Source organism: Anomalospiza imberbis, chromosome 3 (assembly GCF_031753505.1).
Source record: "Anomalospiza imberbis isolate Cuckoo-Finch-1a 21T00152 chromosome 3, ASM3175350v1, whole genome shotgun sequence".
In the NCBI taxonomy this organism is placed as follows: domain Eukaryota; kingdom Metazoa; phylum Chordata; class Aves; order Passeriformes; family Viduidae; genus Anomalospiza; species Anomalospiza imberbis.
This window is the reverse complement of record NC_089683.1, coordinates 24,467,991-24,488,984: the sequence shown is the minus strand read 5'-3', so window position 1 is coordinate 24,488,984 and position 20,994 is coordinate 24,467,991. Positions and strand designations below refer to the sequence as shown.

Here is a 20,994-nt window from a genome sequence, read left to right as displayed (position 1 = left end):
AACATGTTGCACTAAGCTGCACATAAAGCTTTGCAGCTGCGAGTCCCAGTGCTGGTTGCCAGCTTGAAGCTGTGAAACCTCCCTCATTTTAGTATGCCTAGAGGAAGCTCTCCTTGAGGAATCTCACTCTGGGCATCCAGGACAAGCAATTATCCTAAATTAGAAGCTTAACATTACAGACCAGATCTTAGGAAGGTCTCATAAGGAAACTGGGAGCAGCAACAGCCACTGGCAAAAGTAAAAGCCACAGCAGTGCAAGCCAATTTGGAGTTGAAATAAATAACCCACCCGCAGAGTTTACTGAACATGTTTTTACAGTGTCATTCACTTCAAAGTTAAATTATACTCTTCTGAAATCTTGACATTTATGGAATCAATACATACCAAGAGGTTGGGAAATAGGTGTGTAGATGATTCAGTACACTTTCCTCTCAAGTACTGGCTTAGCTCACTAAAACTAGCAGAGTTATTTCTCTCACAGCATTTAGAGCTTCTAAAATTGCTTGTGTTACAATTTGCTACAAATTTCAAGTGATAAAGGTTTTTTGTGTCTAAATTCAGTTTACTATATGACACTAAAGGCCGCAGTATGTGTACTGACATTCGTGCTGCAGTATGGTACTGACATTTTAACAATAGCTCCTTTAAGTGATGCAACATAAATTGTCACCCAGCTTTGGTTCAAGAGAGGTTATTTCAGAGACATGGGCATTTGTCATATACCACTGCCATGAAAAATTCTTGAATGCACTTGCTGATGACATAAGAAAACAGTTTCTAATTCTAGAAAGAATGAACATTATTAAACACACTGAAGGTACACCTGGAAATTCTTTGTTCACTGATATTTCATGGCAGCTTTTTCCCCCCACTTATTTAACATACCATATTTTCTTTCATAGATAATTTTATTCCAGTTGGCATTTGACCTTTGGATTAATTGAAACTGAAAGGGCTAGAAAGTATTTAATTTCTTCTTATGTCAGTAGTTTCAATATTGATATTTTAATTATCAAATAAGGAAAACAGTCTTCAAACTTGTCAAGATTTGCAGCAATGCTTATAGGAGTGAATGTGCGTCAAAAAGCTGCTTGTTCCAACAGAAGTAGCTATGGAAGCATTAGGAGTTCTGTGTGTCTCATTTGCACTAGTGATCCTGATCACCAACACCAGGAACTGAGCCTGGATTACAGATTTGTCCATTGAGACAAACAACAGAATATCTTTTCCATCGATTTCTGTTTGCAACAGGCTTTTGGGAATGTTGGCACATGCTTGTTCTCAGGTGAAACAGGGAGTGGAATGCAAGCAGTTCAGGAATTAGTCTAGTCTAGACTGAATTGAGGAGAAATTACATTTTCTTCTTTATTTTATTTTAATTAAAACATGATTAAAATTGTACCATTTTGGTTGTGGTTGCAGGAACAGGAACACACTCTTTCATTGCAAGCTATTTTTGTATTATACTGAATGCATCAACTTTGTGGGATCTACTAGAAAAAAATTAATTTCCTGGATAATATGTTGATACATAGATACAACTTATCTACTTAGTTTTAAGTAAAGGTGTATAGGAAATAATTCTTCAACTACAGGATCAGAACTACTTACATTTCTTTGGAATTTATTATCCAGTATAATGGAGACAATTTTGTCTGAGCCAATTTTGTTTGGAAGAGCACATAATATTTCTGAAATAATTTCTGATCAGAATATATATTGTAAAGAGATTAATGCTAATACTGTAACTCCATTTTTCAGGCATTGTTCAATGAGGAGGGAAACTTCCTGCTCTGTGAGACATCAAGGTTTTCAGTGCTCCTGGATATGACGTGCTTTTAGGCTAAAGGGTTTTTTGTACCAGGTGAGATCCAAGAGTGCTATGATGTCTGCAGTGTGTTAAAGTCAGGAAGACCTCATGAGGGCTAATAGAAAGGTAACTTAGAGAGAAGTCATATTTTTTTCCCCATAAAGACTCAATATAAAACAATGGAAATAATAGATATATCAAGCAGAGTATGGTACAAATAAACTATGGCTGTCCCAAAGTAGCTAAAATCAACTTCTCAATATCACACTCATTTTGTCCACGAAGAATCCTAAAATAACCATTTTCTCCCCAGGATTTTCCCCAGGAATTTGCAGCAATCTAAAAGTAAACAAAATAGAAAAATATTATTTATTTTAATTTTAAAATATTATTTAAAAATGCAGGGTGTAAAAAGCAAAATTAATCTTTTGTGATAGTTTCCTTTTTAAGGAACAGAGTCTCTCATACGGGGTGCACTGAGAATTAGCATGTATCTTTTTCTGATTTCTAACATTTTGTTCCTTTTTTGGTTTGATCAAAATTTCACTTCCAAAATCAGGGTTAGTAAAAATGGACTAGTATTTCTACAAGACAGTTTGATACATTGAAGCACAAATCATTAAATGAATATTCATACTCTTTACTGCTGAAAGTGGTTTTTGAAACAGCAACGGTCAGAATTCCAACTAACCTGTTAAAGACACACCAAATATATATATATATATATATATATATATATATATATATATATATATATATAAAAGCTGACTTTTAAAGAATGAAGTTTTATTCAGGTAGTTATTGACATATTAAGCAATTTATTTTCTGATGAATTCTCAGTAGTTTCAGTAGGTTTTGCCTTTGATACCAGTGAAACTACCTGCCATAAGCCCTGTCATCAGCTAGGTAAACACCAAAGTGCCTTCAGATGATCGCAGGAATAATGGGGTGAGCTGTTAGTCATAATCCAAGTGATAAAATTTGACTTACTCTAAATGGCTTAACGGAAGTGTTCTTACTTTGATTTGTTTTAGTTTTGGGGGCTTATTCTGGTGGCTGGATAACAATTTCCAACACTGTTTAAATAGAAAATTTGTCTTTTCCAAATATTTTAACAAATACTATTGATTAATTTTACTGACTATCATTTGCAGGCATCAAAAAGAACTGACTCTTCATAGAAATTTTTAATAACGTTTGAAAAATTAAATAAGATTTGAAACAGAAAAGGCAGTGTAGGAAAAACCTACAGGTAGAGGTGGGATGAAACAGGCTTTGAAATTGAGGTAGGTGATGCAATAGTTCAAGGGTCAGCATGATAAAAGTTGCCAGAGAGGGAGTAGAATTATGCAGGACACTTTAAGGTGAAGGAAAAAAATAGATGCAGAGAGAGTGAATGAAAGTAAAGAAGAAGATTTTAAATGATCTGTGTTGTTGAAATCTCTTTTCTTCTGCTTCAAAACATTGTCCTAAGTATTCACTTACCCAAAACTTCTGTTTCTGTCCATTTTTGTCAGGTAATGCTCCCCACCTTTCAGAAAAGAATGGTACTTTGATGAAACAAGCAGTCAGAAAATACAAACATTAGTTGTAATAATTATCAGTGTCAGAACAAAGCCTGAGTAACAAATACTGATGATTCAAGTGAGGTTACCTGCTGACTTGCTAACCACAAATCAAATTGCCATTAGTTATTACAAAAAGTTAACAAAAGTCTAGTTGTAGTTTTTCATTACAAAAACCTGTTTTCTGTCTGATTTGACAGAATCTCTCATCTGGAGAGCTTGCCTGCTGAACTGAACTGTGTAGGAATATTGAAACTAACATGAGCACATTTCTTCAATTCAGCTGAAGATCCCTAGGAACATTTTTGTTAAAAGTCTCATCCAGCACCTTTACAGAAATAGCTGGCGAGCTGGGACTGAAAATATTCCTAGCTTTTCTCAGATCAAATTGAACTGCTGACAGCCTAATCTGTTTCATTGCATGGGGTGGGGGGAGAGTTCGATGTTTTTGTCATCTTTTAGGGCATGATAACTTTTGTGGAAATATCTATGAAATCATACAAGAAATCTTCCCCACTGGCCATCCCCAGCTGCCAAAAGATGGGATTTTCATAGGGCTATAGCTGTAGCTGAACTGCTTAGTACTCTGATTTGTAGGCCTCACTTTATACACAGGGCAGCAGTTCCAACCCAATCACCTGGATGTTTCAGTGAGCAAGAGTTGCACTGCACACCTTAGGTAGTTAAGTACACATGGTTTTTCTTCTGGAGCTTAAAGAGCTCTGTCTTTGTTTTAATTTATACAATGAACGCTTGTCTACTTACTATTCACAGCTCTTGCTGCTTGGGTGCCTATGAAAGGGCACAAATAAACAGAAAACCAAAGATGTGAACTTTTAGAGGGTTTTCCCCAGTGTAAAGTCAATCCTAGGATGTATCAAATGCCATTGACAAGGTGTTTACTGGTGTATATCCCATCAACACCACCTGTTTGAGCTGTATTTGCAGTGCTTCAGTCATTTCTAAAGGCAACCAGGAAAAATATTATGAGAAATGCCACACTGTGAATGGGGAAATTGGGATTTTTCTGTCACCCTTTTATTTGAACAGCAACAGTGAAATCAACTCTCCTTAGTTAACAGTGAACCATCATTTACATGGAATACCTGCGCTTTCAGCAAAAGGGAAAAAAGGGAGGAAGACAAATTGGTGACTAGCAGAGAGATGAAGTGTGGATTGTAGTTGCAAGCACAAGTTGTAGCTACTGATCATTAAATTCAAGAAATCATAAAAACAATGTTTGTCATAATGAACTTAGAATGCAATTTTTTTTAAGAGGCCTCATGATGCATTTTATTTTCATTACCACATGAATGTTCAGGGGTAATCAATAATTGCCATTTCTTTGCCAAATATTTCCAATACAATTTGTAATGATCATATCTTTTTTTTTTTAAGTTATAGGCTTTGAAATTTCATAGCAGATTCAGATTTACTTCTTTACTTATGGCCATTTTACTAAAAAAATACATCAGCTGTAATGTGAAATTCCAATATTTACATTAGTCTCAAAGACAGAGAAACATTGCCTTGAACTGATATTCATGTACTCCTGCATTTCGTACTACACATAATTGCTTCTGCCTGCTTGAATATGGTGATGACCAGTTCCCACAGGGTCACATTCCTGTGATTAAATTAATGTTTTTCTAACATTTGTTATTTTTTAAAAGAGTCAACTTATAGTTTCACACATGGATAGGAATTCATTGATTCTTAGAAATGTTTCTACATAAAAGAAGACTTCTAAACCACGATAGAAAAGGAACTTTTTTTTATCCTTGACTATAACATATCCATGTATTTAGTTTCCCAGGGTTTGTCTCATCATAGATACATAGGCACTTGAGATATGCATTTTATTTACAGTTTAGAAAGAAGAGCTGCTTTCTCATTAATCAATGCCTATGGGTAATCATCATCATCAAATACTCTAAAGTAAATTAAAATAGAGAGTGCAGCCAGCAGGTCAAGAGAAGTGACCGATTTCCTTTTTTTTTGGACTGCCATTCTGTGTCCAGTGCCCAGTCTTGAGCTTCCCCACGCAGGAAAGGCATTAACAGGCTGGAACGAGTCCAGCAGGAGTCCACTGAGATGTCTGGGGTCTGGAGCACATGATGTATGAGGAGAGGCTGAGGGAGCTGCCTTTCTTCAGCCCCCAGGAGAGAAGGCTCCAGGCAGATATATTTGTTGTCTTCTTCTCTGCAAAGGGTGGGTAAAGAGAAGACAGAATAGACTCTCCTGATACATTTTGGTGGTCCCCCAACTGCTCCCCTTCCACATCCCTTAATTGAACCTTAACCTCCAGTGGAGGTAGTGATGGCTGCATCCAGCTTTACTCTAGACAGCATTCCATATCATTTTCCCTGCAGAGTAGCAGCTCAGAGAAAGTGTTGACTGGTCCCTCACAATCTTCAAAACCAAAATTAAAAAAAAAAAAAAAAAAACAACATAATCCTGAAGGAATTTAATGAAGTAACTAAAGTCCCAGTGGAATTAGTTCCCAAGTGGAATTGACAGAGACTTTTAAGTGACACAGTCTTGGACAACATCCATTAGAGAACAATATTGCATCTTCTGGAAGATTACCAAAATAATCTAATCACACTCTTTTGTTTGCTTTTTTGATTATTCCAGCTTGATATTTACTCCAAATGAATGCCATTTTAAAAGCAAAGAGATGCTGAATCTTACAGGACTTGGACAGACAGGGAATTTCTCAGAGTTATTTTTGCAAAGCTTTAGATCACTGATGTCCCTACCTTTGGTATTTTTTGGAAAACCTTTCAAACTTATGTCCTAATTTTCACTAGTTATTTTTTTCTCAGTAGCTGTTACAGTACTGTGATTTAGATTTGAATGAGAGTGATGTTGATAATACACTGATGTTTTGGGTTTTGCTAAGGACTTTTTTTCCTTTTGTCTCATGCTTTAATGGTGAAGAGGAATGCAAAATAAACTAGGAAGGATCCTAGCTGGGACAGGTGGCTGGAAGTGACCAAAAGGATACTCCACACCATATAATTCATGCCCAGTACATAAACTGGGGGAAGTTACCCAGCAACGTGTCCAGTCTGGGTTCAGGAAGGGGGGGTTCTGGTGTCAGTCAGCAGGTGGTGAGCAACTGTATTGTAAAGCACTTCTTTTTCCCTTTTTATTATAATTTGCCTTTATTATTGTATTTTACATTATTTTTGATTATTAAACTGTTTTTATCTCAATCTAAAAGTTTTACTTTGATTTTATTCCCCATTCCTCTGGGGATTGTGGGGGAAGAGATGAAGTTGAGAGAGTGACTGCTTAATTTCCAGCTGGGTTTAAATCATGACTCTATTTCATATCCAAACTTTACATTTTTATTTAGAAGAAAAAGAAGAGATTTAAAGAAATCGTTAAGAAAGTCTATTTATCAATTACTGAAAATTACTTTTGAAAGGGAATTTTCTTCTCTTTGGCAAAAATATTCTGTGAGAAATACTCCACTTAGCTTTTCCAAAAGAAACTATCATGGTCTTCAATCAAAAATAACCTTGAATAAAAAAAAAAGTAATTTCACAAAACTGCATTCAGTCCCCTTCAGGAAAAAAAAAATAAGCAGTGTGTTTCCATTTACTCCAAGGAAACCTGCTCCAAGTGACTTTGTGAAAAGAATTCTGTTGCTCTTTCAGATAAAAGGATGAGTTCTTGTGGTCTTATATAAAATTATTTTCTTAATTTTGTGTCCAATTTTATATAGTAGAGGCACCTTAGATGTCCTTTTCAGTAATAACTTTCACTTGACATTATCTCTGTAGGAGCAAGCCCTGAATACACAACTCTGCCTGACAGATAAAAAACTAGAATACAGAGACTGTTTCAGTAGTGTTACAGAGAATGGAAATTAGTTTTATTTGAACATTTCCCAGTTTGGTTTTCAATAAACTACACCACTAAAATGTACGTGGACTTCACAAGAAAAGCATAAAGAAAGCTATCAGGAAAAAAATAAGCTGATAATTAATCATCGTATAAAATAATTTTAAAATGGGAAATACAACTTAACACAACAAAAAGGGTTACCAGCAGTGGCTTCAAAACTAAGGTGTTTTGGCAGATAACAGAAACTAGGTTCAAGTGTGCTTGCACTCACTTTTGTAGGTAAAATGCTCTTAACAGCAAATACAGTGAAGACTTCTGAGGAGTGTGCTAAATAATATTATACAAACTGTCTCCTTAAGACTGAAGATATGAACAGAAAACAAATACGGCCTTAAAAATAAAGAGGAATGGTAGGTTTTAGATCTCAAGCTAATTTCTGCAGATTACTTGTTATTAGTAGAAGTCAATGCTTTACATTAACCAAGGACTTAAACTGCTTGCTGGATACAAATATATTGCAGTCCAAGAACTTCTCAAGTCAGCTTCTTCTCCGGACTTGGTTGTATACCTGTTATAATGCTACCAGAGAAAAAAAGGTTCAAGTATTGTGGGTCATGTCCTATTCTTAGTGGTGGATCACAAAAGCCTAGTACACTTCAAAAATTAGCAATTTTATCTACTCAATTAGACAAAAGTTCAATTCTTAATCTTGTATTAAAAATAAGAAGGTTAGGGTCACTGACTTATGTTCACCACAAGAGCAACCTTCTTAGAAAATGGTTGCTGGAATTCGAAATTGTAGTTTTGCATAGACTTTTCAACATGAGAGGTGAGTTAAATTGAGTCAGTGAGCCAAGAGTTAAATCAGTCCCACAGATCTACTGTAATGAATTGTATGGGGGACAGTCTCATGGATTTAACTCATCAGACACTGTATCTTTTCCCCATGAGCTCCTCATGTATTTGTCTTTGCTATAAAATGTTCAAGTGTTGCTGCTTAATTTTTAACTATACTACCTGATGTTGATTGTCTGACAATGAAAAAGTAATTATTTTTTTCCCCATGAAAGAAAAAGGGAACTCAAGCCCAGGTTTCTTTTTTCAGGAACAAAACAGTTTGGGTCATGACTTTCAGTGGTTTAAGATGTTACTTGTTTGTAGTTATTTTGAGTGTAAGATCAAGTGAGGGCAACTAAGAGAAAAACATAGAGAAAAACAGTCTCCAAAGGCAAAACCCCAGATATTACTAACAGTAGTCAAGACTTTGGACTTTGGACTTTGGATAGGTGAATCATTTAATTATGTATTAAATCTCAGAATGTTAATCTGTCTGGCTGTCTCCTCAACATTAAACCACAAGCTCTTTGCCTCACATATCAATTTTATCTCCATTACTATGGCTTTTTGTGCTAAACATTCAACCAGTGTTTTTCCAGGGCATAGAAGTTTCAGTTTAGTAGTTGGCTAAGCCATTTAATCTGCTGCATTATTCCATTTAAATTTTTCAGTGAACTGCTAATTAAAATAGAGGGGAAATGTGTTTCCAGCTAATGTACATCTCAGTGTCCTCTTATTAAAGCCTTTTGTCATTCTGAGTGCCTTCCAAGCGTTGAAAATTTATCTTGTTCATGAAGGATTATCAAGGCTTTTAATAATATTTGTTTGTTTCCTCCGAGCCTTAAAGTGATAGTCCATAGATTTAACTGCAGCCAAAGGCATGGGCTTTTGAGACCTTCCTGGATTTTTCAGTGTCATGGCTTCAGGAGTTGCAGTTTTTTAGTGAGGTATGGATCATATATTGTAGTTTGCCACTGATACTAAAGTAATTCAGAAATAAAAGTCTGAGAGATTTGTCTGAACAAGCTGCAAACATTCAGGATGGGTACTTTACTTCAGTAACTTAGAAGAGATTTGTTGGAACTAGAACCACAGCTACTCCATCCAATGTACTTCCTTGACTGAACTGTACTTTCCTTACCAAACAGACTATGGCATTTTATACCAACAAATCTGCCCCAGGTTTTCTTTCCCTATACTCATTACATTTCTTTTCCTAGATGGAACTAAGAAAGCCAGAAGAATAGAACAAAGAGAAAAAAAATTAAAAACTCAGCCAACCAACCAAACAACAATAACAAAAAAAAATTGCAGAGAATCTGAGAGAGAACAAATACGACAGGTTTGGTCAGAAATCCTAGCTTAAATGTACAGATCTGAAAGAAATCTACCACTGCGTTCATCTTTGATGTCAATTTAGTCATTTTTATTAAGAGACTTTGAGATAAAAATGACAGTTTTGTATGTCATTTTTCAGCCATCAATCTTCTTAAAATAGAAGAGTACCAATGAAAAAATGAAAATTACCAAACGAATAGTTTGTCCTCCTTAGTCCCACTTGCCATTTGCAGTTTCATTGTGCCTTTTTAACTGATTTTCATCCTGGTGTCATTAAGAGCTGTAATTGTGTATGTATGGATCCATGAATGCATGTATGTACATACACATATACATATGCAAGATTCTGAAGATACTGTCTTACTATGAATATTATGCACCAGTCATTTGAATTTTAAGCAACTTTAAGATGCCATTGCATGTGGGATTTCTGTAATCTAATCTAGAATTTTTCATTTTAGCTATTTAAGTGTGATGTTATCCCACAAATTCTATTACAGTCTACAAGGCGAAATCAGATCCAACAAAGTAATTCAGCTCACCTTTAGATACTTAAGCTAGAGCAGATGAATATCTGTAAATGATAAAGGGAAACATGCAGAGGCATAGGAATTTAACTTTTCTACATCAAAACCTAGCTGTTATGTATCCCAGTCTCCATTTTTCACTTTTTCTGCTTATCTCCCTACGTCTGGAATAGACACAGAAACTGCCCGACAGAGTCTGCTCTCTCCAAGTATCAGTAGGTCAGTCCATCCTGCCTTCAGATTACTGAAAGCCCTATTTCACTAGAGAGACTGTGACCAAACCGAAACACTCTGCTACCCACAACAGTTTCCACCTGGCTGTTCCACACTTTCCTCTCCTTTTTCCGTGCTATTCCATCTTTTCATATTATTTTCTTGAGTCTGAGGTTACACAGTACCTCACTGGAGATTGACTCCCAGTCTTGTCATAGCTGATTTTATAAATAAGCCTTTGAATGATAGAAAATAACTTGCAATTTCCCCTTTGCAGAACAAGGGAAGTCAGTCTAAACATTTAAAATTCTTCCGGTCCAATGATCAATTGAGTAGTTTGTATGTGCATTTCTGGTTTTGTACAAATAGCTCTTGCAAGCATCACCAAAATGTATTGGCATTTTATCACTCCATTGCCTTATATGTTGCACAATTCAGAGGAAGTTTAAGGCATTTTCAAAAATGTTTCTAAGATATTACAAAATCAGCTTAATAGGTTCAGTCATTATTATGGCTGCCTTTTACAAGTATTGAATGTCTTTTATGGAAGGGATTATAAATAAAAACAAGCCTACAATAAACCTCAACCCACAAAAAACTGCATATTTTATCCTACCTATCAGCATATCTCTGCTCCTTTTTGTCTCCCCAGGGGCCATCTCAGCTAAGCAAAATGCAAATATTCATCAGTATTTTTATCTGAAGTACAATTATGATGACATTCCCATCAGTTTTTTATTGAGGTCAAGGAGTCCAAATTTTCCTTTGCTTCCAAGCTATACATGAGTGACAAAGAACTTACACCCACAACACATATTTTGCATTCAAATTCATTTAAACTATTAAATTATATTAAAAAGTGATGGCTTAATCCTGAAGACATTAAAATCTATACAATGAAGTGGTTTAGAGTTCATGATGCAGAATCACATTTTATGGCTGGATTTATCATTGCTAGAAACACCTAGGTTAAGGCTCCAACAGCCTACAACTTGTCAAGATCTAATTCAATTTTTACAGTTAAACAGGTCTTCAAGTATTTTATATGCCATAACCTTGGAGGCCACAACATTTCAACATTTGTGCATTAGACAATTCCAGGACTCGTAATTCTTTATGCTGTTGGATCCATTGGATACTTCAGAAATATTCAAATTAAGTAAACGAGTTAGTAAGAAAATGCATTCCCCCCATATTGAACTCTGAACAAGTCTGAAGTTTCTTATATGATATCATCTTCAGTTTTCTTCTTTTTCCTTCACTTAAGTTCTTTTTCAGTACATCAGATCACTTGTCTTTCCTCCTCCTCAGTGTTTACCAGTGACCATTCAACACAATTCTGTGTCTTAGTAAAGGTGCTCAGATTTTGCTCATAGTGGCCCCTTGCCTAAGGGTTGCTATCTTTTCTTTGCGCAGCCTGTCAGTTCCCATTTAAATCAGCATCCACTTCAGCACAGAAATACAGAATCACAGAATATGCTGACTAGCAAGGGACCCACAAGGATCATTGAGTCCAACTCTTGGCCCTGCACAGGACACCCCTAGAGTCACATCATGTGCCTGAGAGCATTGTCCAAATGCTTCTTGAACTCTGTCAAGCTTGGTGCTGTGACCACTGCCCTGGGGAGCTGTTCCAGTGCCCAACCATCCTCTGGGTGAAGAACCTCTTTTTAATATCCAACATAAACCTCTCCTGGCACAACTTCAGGCCATTTCCTTGGGTCCTGTCACTGTCACCACAGATAAGAGAGCAGTTTCTGCCCCTCCTCCTCCCCTCACAAGAAGCTGTAACTGCAGTGAGCTCTCCCCTCAGTCTCATCCAGGCTGAACACACCAAGTGACCTCAGCTGCTTCTCCTGTAACTTCCTCTCAAGGCCCTTCACCATCTTTTTTGCCTTCCTTTGGACTCCCTCTAATTGTTTAATATCTTTCTTATATTGCAGTGCCCAATTTTTTTTTCTTGAAGACAGGGTATTACTACACCTTCCTCAGCTTTTCTCTGTTTACTCTATTCTTGTGTTGGTAGTCGCTGAAGCAGGTCTTTTGGCTCACTATTGTATCTTTCTAAAAATGTAGTCTTTGTTGCAGAAGAATTTGGTTCAGTCTACGGCTAACAAGAAAAGTCTAGTTACAAGCTACTTTATCATCTCTTCTCACTAAAAAAATTCTTTCTTTTAACATCTCAGGTCTCAGACTGTCTCTCTTCTACTTTAAATTGAGGAGGAGTAATATTTTATAAAGCCTTCATTTCTTAGGAAAGGGTTAAAAGTCTCGGACTCCCCGGACGGCTGAAATTTCTGCCCAGAACTCCAACTCCCATGGCTGGGCACCTCCCCCACTTCTCTATTTCTTTTGCTGGCAAATTTTAGGTGCTGTCAAACTCTCTCTTTCCCTCGTGGTGGGGGGAACAAAGGCATTTCAGTTTCTCTCCACCCTTCCATCCGCAGGAGCTGGCCTGGTTCCAGTCCCTTCATCCCTGGCCTACTTTGACTAGGCTGCATGGCTTCCCCTCCCCCAGCCAGCCCGTGGCTGGGCAGGGGAGATCTGCACTCTCTGATGACCAGAACCAAAGAGAGAGTTCCCCTGGGAGTTCTTGCTTTTAACCCCCTGTGTTCTCAGAGGCGTGTCTATGCCTTCAGTGGTCAGTCTAAATGCTAATATTCAACCCCGACCACTGATTGGTTTGACTACCAGCTTCCTGAGAAAATTCACTTCCTTGTCAAACCATGACACCCTCCCTTGCCTGGCTGGCCATGCTGGGCCTGATGTCCCCCAGGGTTGGCCTTCCTGGCTGCCAGGGCACTGCTCACTCATATTAAACTTTCAATCAGCCAGGTTCCCCACGTCCTTTTCGGTGGCACTACTTTCCAACATCTCATTTCCCAGTCTGTCTGTACATCCAGGGTTGCCCCATCTCAGGTGCAGAATCTGGCACTTCCCCTTGTTGAACTTCATCTGGTACATATGGTTGGCACTTTAGCTATCTCCTCCTCTCTCCCTCCTCAGCCGTCACTTTGTCCTCTGGTGCCATTCTTGCATAATCACTCATCTGGGTAGGTTATTCTGCACAAATGTGGAGCAGCTTGTCTTAGGGAAGAGTTGTCATCACCCTGTGCTTGCACCAAGCATACTTCACAGCCCTCCCAACACCTGAACTCACAGCCTCACAGCAGCTCATTCCAGAGCTAAAGTATTCAAATTGCACTGCAAATTTTACAGTGTAATGTTATTGGTTTCTCACAGCTGTTACCTTAAATACACATACAAAAACCAACACTTACCATCTGTTCTCCATAAACATATTTTCCTAATTTAGTGCTCCATTTTTCTACACTAAATTCCAGTTTATCTTTTTCATTGCTTCACAATATTCTCTATAATCATATGATCAGGAGTTTTCCCTCTATTAGCCTGAGTAAATACTTTTTGCAGCAGTATCAAAGATGATTATGCATAAGCCTGCTGCTTCTCTTTGCTTCTATCCACTATCAGGCATACTCTTGTAATCCATAGCATTCCACAACTATGAAGGGCATTCCCATGCCCTTCATGAAGGCGTCTTCACTAAGATCACAAGCACAAAATGTCCCTTATTTTGCAATTTTATGTTCTTGAAGTACTTGTTGAAAATACTCTCAGTAATCTTCCTAGCACATATTGAATCATTACTTGCTTGATATTCTAGACCATCAATAAAATATTTGCTTGAGATTCTACAGTAATTTTTCTGTGCATTCACTTGCTGATTTAATAAATTCATCCTTGCATATTCCCTCCATGGCAAAGAATAAAGCCTTGTGGTATGTTCAGTAATTCAAGCATATGCATTATTAGATACTAGTCTTCTTAACATAGTGGGCCTGGTCTACATTTGAGAGGAAATCCACTAGTGTACTACACACATACTTCTGAAGCAGTTTTCCAAATAAAATCAGCAGCATCTCAGCAGCAGTTGATTTCTATTCAGGGCGAGAGAGCCTAGACTGCTGTGCCAGTAAGCTATGCCATTTAAGTGGGTGGTCGCAGTCAATTTTCATGTTCCTATTTGCATTCTGTTTGGTGGCATATTTGAAGAAAATTATATCAACTTTGTTCACAACTTGATATGTACTTGGAATATTTGTGAATACCCAACAATGTATTTTTATATGGTGTATATATGTGTGTATATATCTTTTTTTAATATGGTATGTATGTTTCTACTATATTTATACAGGGTTTAATGGTTTATTCTATAAACATTATATTTGAAGTTTTTGAACAAATATAAGAGTAGATTAAGATATGATAGGTCTACACCTCTTTTCAATACTCTCTAAAATTCGTAGACAAAGCAAAAATGAAACATCAGTCTTATGCTGGGAGCTAGTAGTGTTCCATGTGTGACAGTCAAATCTTTGGGTTACAAACTGGTCATTGATGTTTTATTACACTCATGACTGGCAGAGAAAAAGGGTAAAAGAATGTGCTTTACTCACCCAAGGAGTTTGACTGAATGAGTTTTCCATTTAGATCCTGCTTTCTGGGAGTGTCGATATATTCCCTCTTTGTAAAGGAAAAAATCTTCATACACTTTCATTATAGCTGAAAAACAATAGGAAAAATCACCACAGTCAGAAAACGTAACCTCTATTATTCTTTGCTTCTTGCATTTTACCAGTGAAATTCTTGTTGTGTACTGGACTGCATTAAGTGTACTTTGTAATTCCACTAAAAGCATCAATTTACCAGAAGTGTCCTGCTGTGAGTGAACCAATAGAAATACTTAATCAGAGCTCTCTCTAAGGTCTCTTATCAAGTTTGTTAGTTTTCCTTGTCATGGAAACTCCCTCTCACTGACTTCTTCCAATGCAGTAAGAAGAAACATTGCCTCATGAAGGCTTACATAAATTTTGAAATCTAATTCAAAAAAATTAATCTCCCCAAGGTTCATATATAAACTGCTCAAGTTTGGCTGGCATATGCATATTCAAGAAAAGTATTTAACAGAAAGTGTATATCCTGTGAAATACGGTGGAGTGACATGCCTTTTTTCTGAAACTTAAATTTCATCAAATACACAGTAATCTCCTTAAAGAAAATTAGATTGCTTGTATGTGTATAAATTGTGACTGTTAGTTAAAAGTGTGGAAAAAAAACACCCCTTTTTTCATAACAGTGAAAACAGTGAACATTCATAACTGATGAACTGAAAATTTTGTGCAAGAGAATAAAGATTACAAGTTGCATTTTATGCCCATTTATTATTTCTTAGGAGCATTATTCACTTGTTTATTAAGAAAATAGTTATGGGTTTCTTTTCCACATATGTTCTGCCATCTTAGTATCATTTGCTTTATGGTGGGCTACCGGATCCAGAGAAATGAAAATACTTTTCAGGTCTACATTACCTTTAGATTCCAGTGAATTAGAAGCATTAAACATAAGCTTAATTCCATCTCATTTTTAGCTTGTGATTTTAACTGCCACACAGCTTGAAATATGAGAATTAATGAAATCCAATTTCCTAAAGTCTTGCACCTTGGGAGTCCCATAAAGTACAAGTTTCATGACCATTTTTAATGTGGTTGGACCATTTATAACATATGTGCCTTGTATCGATCTGCAGTATCCAGTAAGTTGAGCTCATGCTGCCTTTTTTTTTTCTGTCTGGCACACTTACAAATTTCTTTTTCCTACATAAAATTTTCATAAACTTAAAGGACATTAACTATCTTTACAACAACCTCTATCATATTTGGCTGAAAATATGAAACAGTCAAAAATTTTAGGGGATGAGAGAGAATTCTCAAAACATGGTGAAATGAGGCCATTTGCCTTGCCACAGGCAAGTCTGATATTGTGCCCCTTCCCCATCACATCTTGGTTGAAGCTCTGGCAATGATATCTGCTGCTCCTGAGCAAAGACTCTCCTTCCTCTCTGAGAAATGGGAATCCCATCTGATGCCAGCATGCCTGGTGCTTAGGTCATTCCATTTTCAAAACCACCCAACATTTTAGCTGTGACACCAGTTGTGGAGCCGTGTATTAACAGACTCAGCCCATCTCTTTCTTCCAATGCCTTCAGCTGTAAGTACAGAGGAGAACATAACTTGTGCCCCAAATGACACATGTTCTTATCTGTGAAGAGGTATCATACCTAATTTTTTTCCACTGAAATGAAGTATAAATTTTGAAGTGTATTTCCAGAATAACTTTAGTTTATGTGATAGAATTTTATCCATTATTATATATTATCTATACATCACACGCCTGGGCATGTGTGTATACATTAATTTGTATATGTGTGTAAATATATATACATATGTATATGTAATACCTTGCAATCAGTAGCCAAATAATGATATAGTCTGGAGTGAGAGTGGTCTGCATGCATCAAGTACAGGATGGACAAAGATGATGATAATTCTAGATCTAGCACTGACATATTTTTATTTATTCAGTGACTTTGTCCTGATACACACTGTGACTTGGACAGGACAAGGTGATCACAGTCCACCAGCTAATTTTGTTCCTTCTCACATAGGAAAGACTTTGCATTTCCCAGAATGAACAGATTAATTATTAATGAATCAGAAAAGGCAGTGATTTTCATAAAGTTTACTATGGTTCATGCACGAGCTACTTCAGTTGTGCTGAGCTTGTCAGATCTATGCATATAGATGCAGCAGATTAAAAGATTGATTCCACTATGGATTCCCCTGCATAAAATTCTCAAATAGGAATTTTTGTCTCTTTTTAATCATACAAAGACACGAGAAATGAAAACTAGTTGCTACAAAAGGAAACAAAGTTTAGCTCTATACATTAATACAGCCTAGTGCTTTCTACAGATCATTTTCTTAATCTTTTTACAGATTCACTTTCTTTAGCAAATATAAATTTTTTTCCCGAGATCATAACAGCTGAAATTGTAAGTTTTGTGGGGTCAAAACTCTGATGTATTGCAAACAATGTGTGGGCCTTTCTTTTAATAGAGACTGACTAATGTGTCAGAGAGGATAATTTTCCTATATCAGCATTATAACCACCAGAGTATTTGTAAAGTCCATGAAAAAAAAAAAGAAAAAGGGATGAATTGGCAATATTAGAATTGTCCATCTGAATGCTTTCAAATTATTGGTGAAATTTCACTATGTTTACTTGAAAATGGATTTCTTAAAAAACTAGTATTTAATCTTTGAATCAAAAAATGCTAATTGCTCTGTTTCTGTACCATGTAAGACAATGATGTAGGTCAGAGAGAAATTGTCATTCAAACTTGAAAGCTGTATAACATAAAATCTTCAATTACATTTCTAAACCTACTGCTTCACAGTTATTAAAAAACATATTTTTCTTAACTTTGAATATGTCCAAAAATCAAAATCCATTCATCATTTTGATGTTGAAAGAATCGTGAATATTTCCCAGTTATTAAACGTTGCTTAGTACATTAGATAAGATTGTCCCTAAGCAATTTGTAAGTTCTTCAGGAATGACAAGTGAATAAATAATGGAAAACTTTCTTCAGTATTTTAAGATCATTTGCAGAAAAAAGTATTATATGGTTTTAAAATTAGACTTTTGCCCTGGTTGCATTTGTAGTATGGGAAGATAGAAGAGAGGATCAGTGACAAATTACACGGTCATAACTGTGATTCATTTAAAACTCTTATTATAGCCAAAAGAAAAAACAGCAAGTGACTTCACTCAGTGATGCATACTCTCAATTATATGTCATTATGTAGATCTTGATTTTTCTACAAACAGCATTACCTTAACCTGATACACAAAAGCATTATTTTTTTAAATTATATGAATTGTTGAAAGTCTGAATCCTAACAAATGGTTGAATATCGATTATTTAATGTATAAAATTTAGTGCTAGCAGATTAATCTAGAAAAATGTTTGAGGTTTGAAACTCTGACTTGAGGATCCTAGATTTTTATAATTTTCTAAATCTGGCAGAAAATACTGTCTTTGCATCTAGATCAAATGCAGTGTGGGAAATCATATTTTCCTTGAGCAAACAAACTTGGACAGAACAAAAAAAAAAAAGACTGATGATGTTGATCTTATTAAGACTGAGCTTCAGATTAATTGCAACTGCCCACATAAAGAGCTTTAAGAAGTAATTTCGACTACATGATGCACCAAAATGAATTCTATCTAATAATCAAAACCATTTGAATAATAAATTGGAGATTATGATAATTCCTTATATAATTAAAGGCAGTACAAATGCAGAAGTCCCCTGAAGTAAAATTATTTGGTTTTGCATCAGCCAGCTGTCCAAGAGAGGTGGAGATCCTGCACTATGACTTTTCTCACTCATCCCAAGCCCCACATCCATCAATCTCTCTAGTTACACTGGCCTGGGCTGTGAGCAGGAACCTGCATTTTCAGCTGGTGCCAGCACCACACATGGCCACAAATGGACAGTATCCAGGGTAAAAAAAAAATGTTCGCAGTTCCCTACTCAATGCTGAAATCTCTTTTTTTCTGACCTCTGAGTGGTCTTCATTGCAGAGCTGAGAGGTCTTCGTTGCAGATCTCAGCAGAAAAATTCAAAACTGGTAGGCATCAACAAGAGCATTTGGGCTCTGAAGTGAGAAATTCTGGGGTATTTCAGTGCTGAATGATCTGCTGGAAGACCCATTATAGTTCAGCATTACCTTCAGAGGAGAGCAGGTCTGGTGGGCTGGCCTTAGCTGTGGGTAATCAACCCCAGCCCTACAGAACCAAGTTTGGCTAACATTTAATTCCACCTGCACGGGCACAAATTGCTATTTCACCAATGACCAAAGAACTATCATGAAAAAAGGCACAGAGATTTCCTGCACACAGATTTTGCACAAATTTTCAACATATCCAGCACAAGGTCATTTTACTCTTTACAGGCTCTGATGCAGTCATGCTGCCTTCAGGGACACTATTTACTCACCAAATGTCCCTGGGTGAGCTACAGTGCATATGACTTGTTTCTTCACTGTGGCATATAATTTGCATTTTCTAATATTTTGATACAAGGTCATTGCACAGTCTAACTATTTCAATAATGTTATCATCCTTCAAACTTACCATACCTTGCACTGGTCCTCTGTCCTTGATTTCTTTCATTATATCAGTTTCCTGAGAGAAGATGAGAGCAGCAATAGAGAGAGCAAGGGAAAATTACATTTATTAAATAAAATTAAAACTCATACAAATTTATCATTGTGTGCACTTATATATTGTATAAATATACCTTTGTACTCATATTTCTGCTGGAGAATATTTGGTTTACCAAATCAACAAAACCTTCAGAAACACGGTTAAGAAGAACAACTGCAGTGTTATGACTCCATAATTTCTTTTCTATTTCTATGGGACCACAAAGTATCAACTTCAAAGAAATTATGTACAACTGAGAAACTATAAAGAATTTCAACTCATAGGAAAATTCAAGGGCAACATAAAGGAAAATTCAGAGCTCTAGTCTTGAAGTTAAGTGAACATATTTTAATCAAACCTCAAAGGAGAAAAATTGTTGAGACAACAGATGAATTTCATGAACTTACTTTTGAGGACACCCTGTAGTGAGAGGCACACCGGTATAACCGATTGGATTTTTCAAAAGCATTGGGACATGGCCCATTTGTATGGTTTTTCCCATATTCACTTGACACGTAACACTGATTTTCAGCTGATGGCCACAGGTGTTTGTTCCAAAATGATGGATAACACGCATATGATACAACCCTGTTCAGGTAGTTAAAAAAAGAGTTGATAAGAAGCTCGCTCAAAAAAATTTGCCATTTTACATCAAGCTTTTAATTATTTTGCAACTGTCGTTTTCCATGTAATATTCGTCAGAAATGTGGATGGCATATCTTCAGCTGGATGGCATTTCCTTCAATTGATATACATAATATTTATGATTAAACTTCCATTACAGTGGTCCTCTCCCCACCCTTCTCCAAAGAGAGATAGGGTAAAAAATGTGTTTACTAATTGTCACCTGGTACATTCATCTTATTAATGATGCATGAAAGTTCACACTGAAAAATATCAATAAATTACCAATGTTGTCAAGGGGCTTCATTTATCAAAAATGGCTTGTGAAATGGAATACGTGGAATAGTGTTAGACATTTCTGAAACAATATACGCATTTCTGAGTAATGCCATGCAGGCCTACGAGAGGGTTTCTTTTACAGAGCATAATTAAATATTTTACTGAAGCAGAATACTTTAAAATAGTCAGTCCTATAAAAAGCATTTGTATTTAAGTAGCTCATCAATTATACTGGACTTTCTGAACCTGAGGAACTCAAAACTATATTTCTACACAATATGGAGTATAACTACTCCAGTGTATACTTAGCTGTCAGGAGTTTTACAAGATAAGCCCGTATATGCTTCAGCTGTTTTGAATAAGACATCGAATTTTACCATTAGCATTTGGTGATAGAAAATCTGAGAATATCTTTTTCTTTCTGCCCAAAGCAGACCACATACACACAGTAGCACACTGGAGCTGTGTGGTAATCCCAATAAGATCTCTGAACTGAGAGTCACAGTCACATTTTAATCTTTTCACCAACCACCGTTTCTGCAGCCTTGATTAACACAATTGAACAGCTTTCTGCTGAAGCACAATTTCATATGTGCTGAAGCACAATGTCATATGTGCTGAAGCACCAGCACAACAGTAAGCATTAAAAACGCTTCAAGGAGAAGACCCTTCCAAAAAAGTCATAGAAGAAAAACAGAAAGAGATGTGAATAGGTTTATTTGCACAAATATAGATACATATATACAAAAATAATATTAGAAACAAGCAGGATCCAGGGCCAACCAGGAAAACTCTGTACTATGTTCA

The 20,994-nt window shown here is 36.4% G+C and overlaps 1 protein-coding gene across 3 annotated transcripts in view; it reads right to left on the bottom strand.

The window, feature by feature from the left end:
• Positions 1-1,340: 1,340 nt before the first annotated feature.
• Positions 1,341-20,994, bottom strand: part of TINAG (tubulointerstitial nephritis antigen) — a 36,066-nt gene continuing 16,412 nt past the window's right edge. Inside the window, exons 7-11 of one of the 3 annotated variants that reach the window (XM_068183666.1) lie at positions 19,692-19,872; positions 19,218-19,263; positions 14,627-14,732; positions 3,296-3,341; positions 1,341-2,149 (exon numbers count right to left, since the gene is read on the bottom strand). In XM_068183666.1, coding sequence (XP_068039767.1) covers positions 2,033-2,149; positions 3,296-3,341; positions 14,627-14,732; positions 19,218-19,263; positions 19,692-19,872 — 496 coding nt within the window. In that variant the 3' untranslated portion in view covers positions 1,341-2,032. Of the gene's footprint in view, positions 2,150-3,295; positions 3,361-10,176; positions 10,385-14,626; positions 14,733-19,217; positions 19,264-19,691; positions 19,873-20,994 lie in introns of those variants that run through there. The other 2 variants (XM_068183668.1, XM_068183667.1) reach the window with 2 other exon arrangements.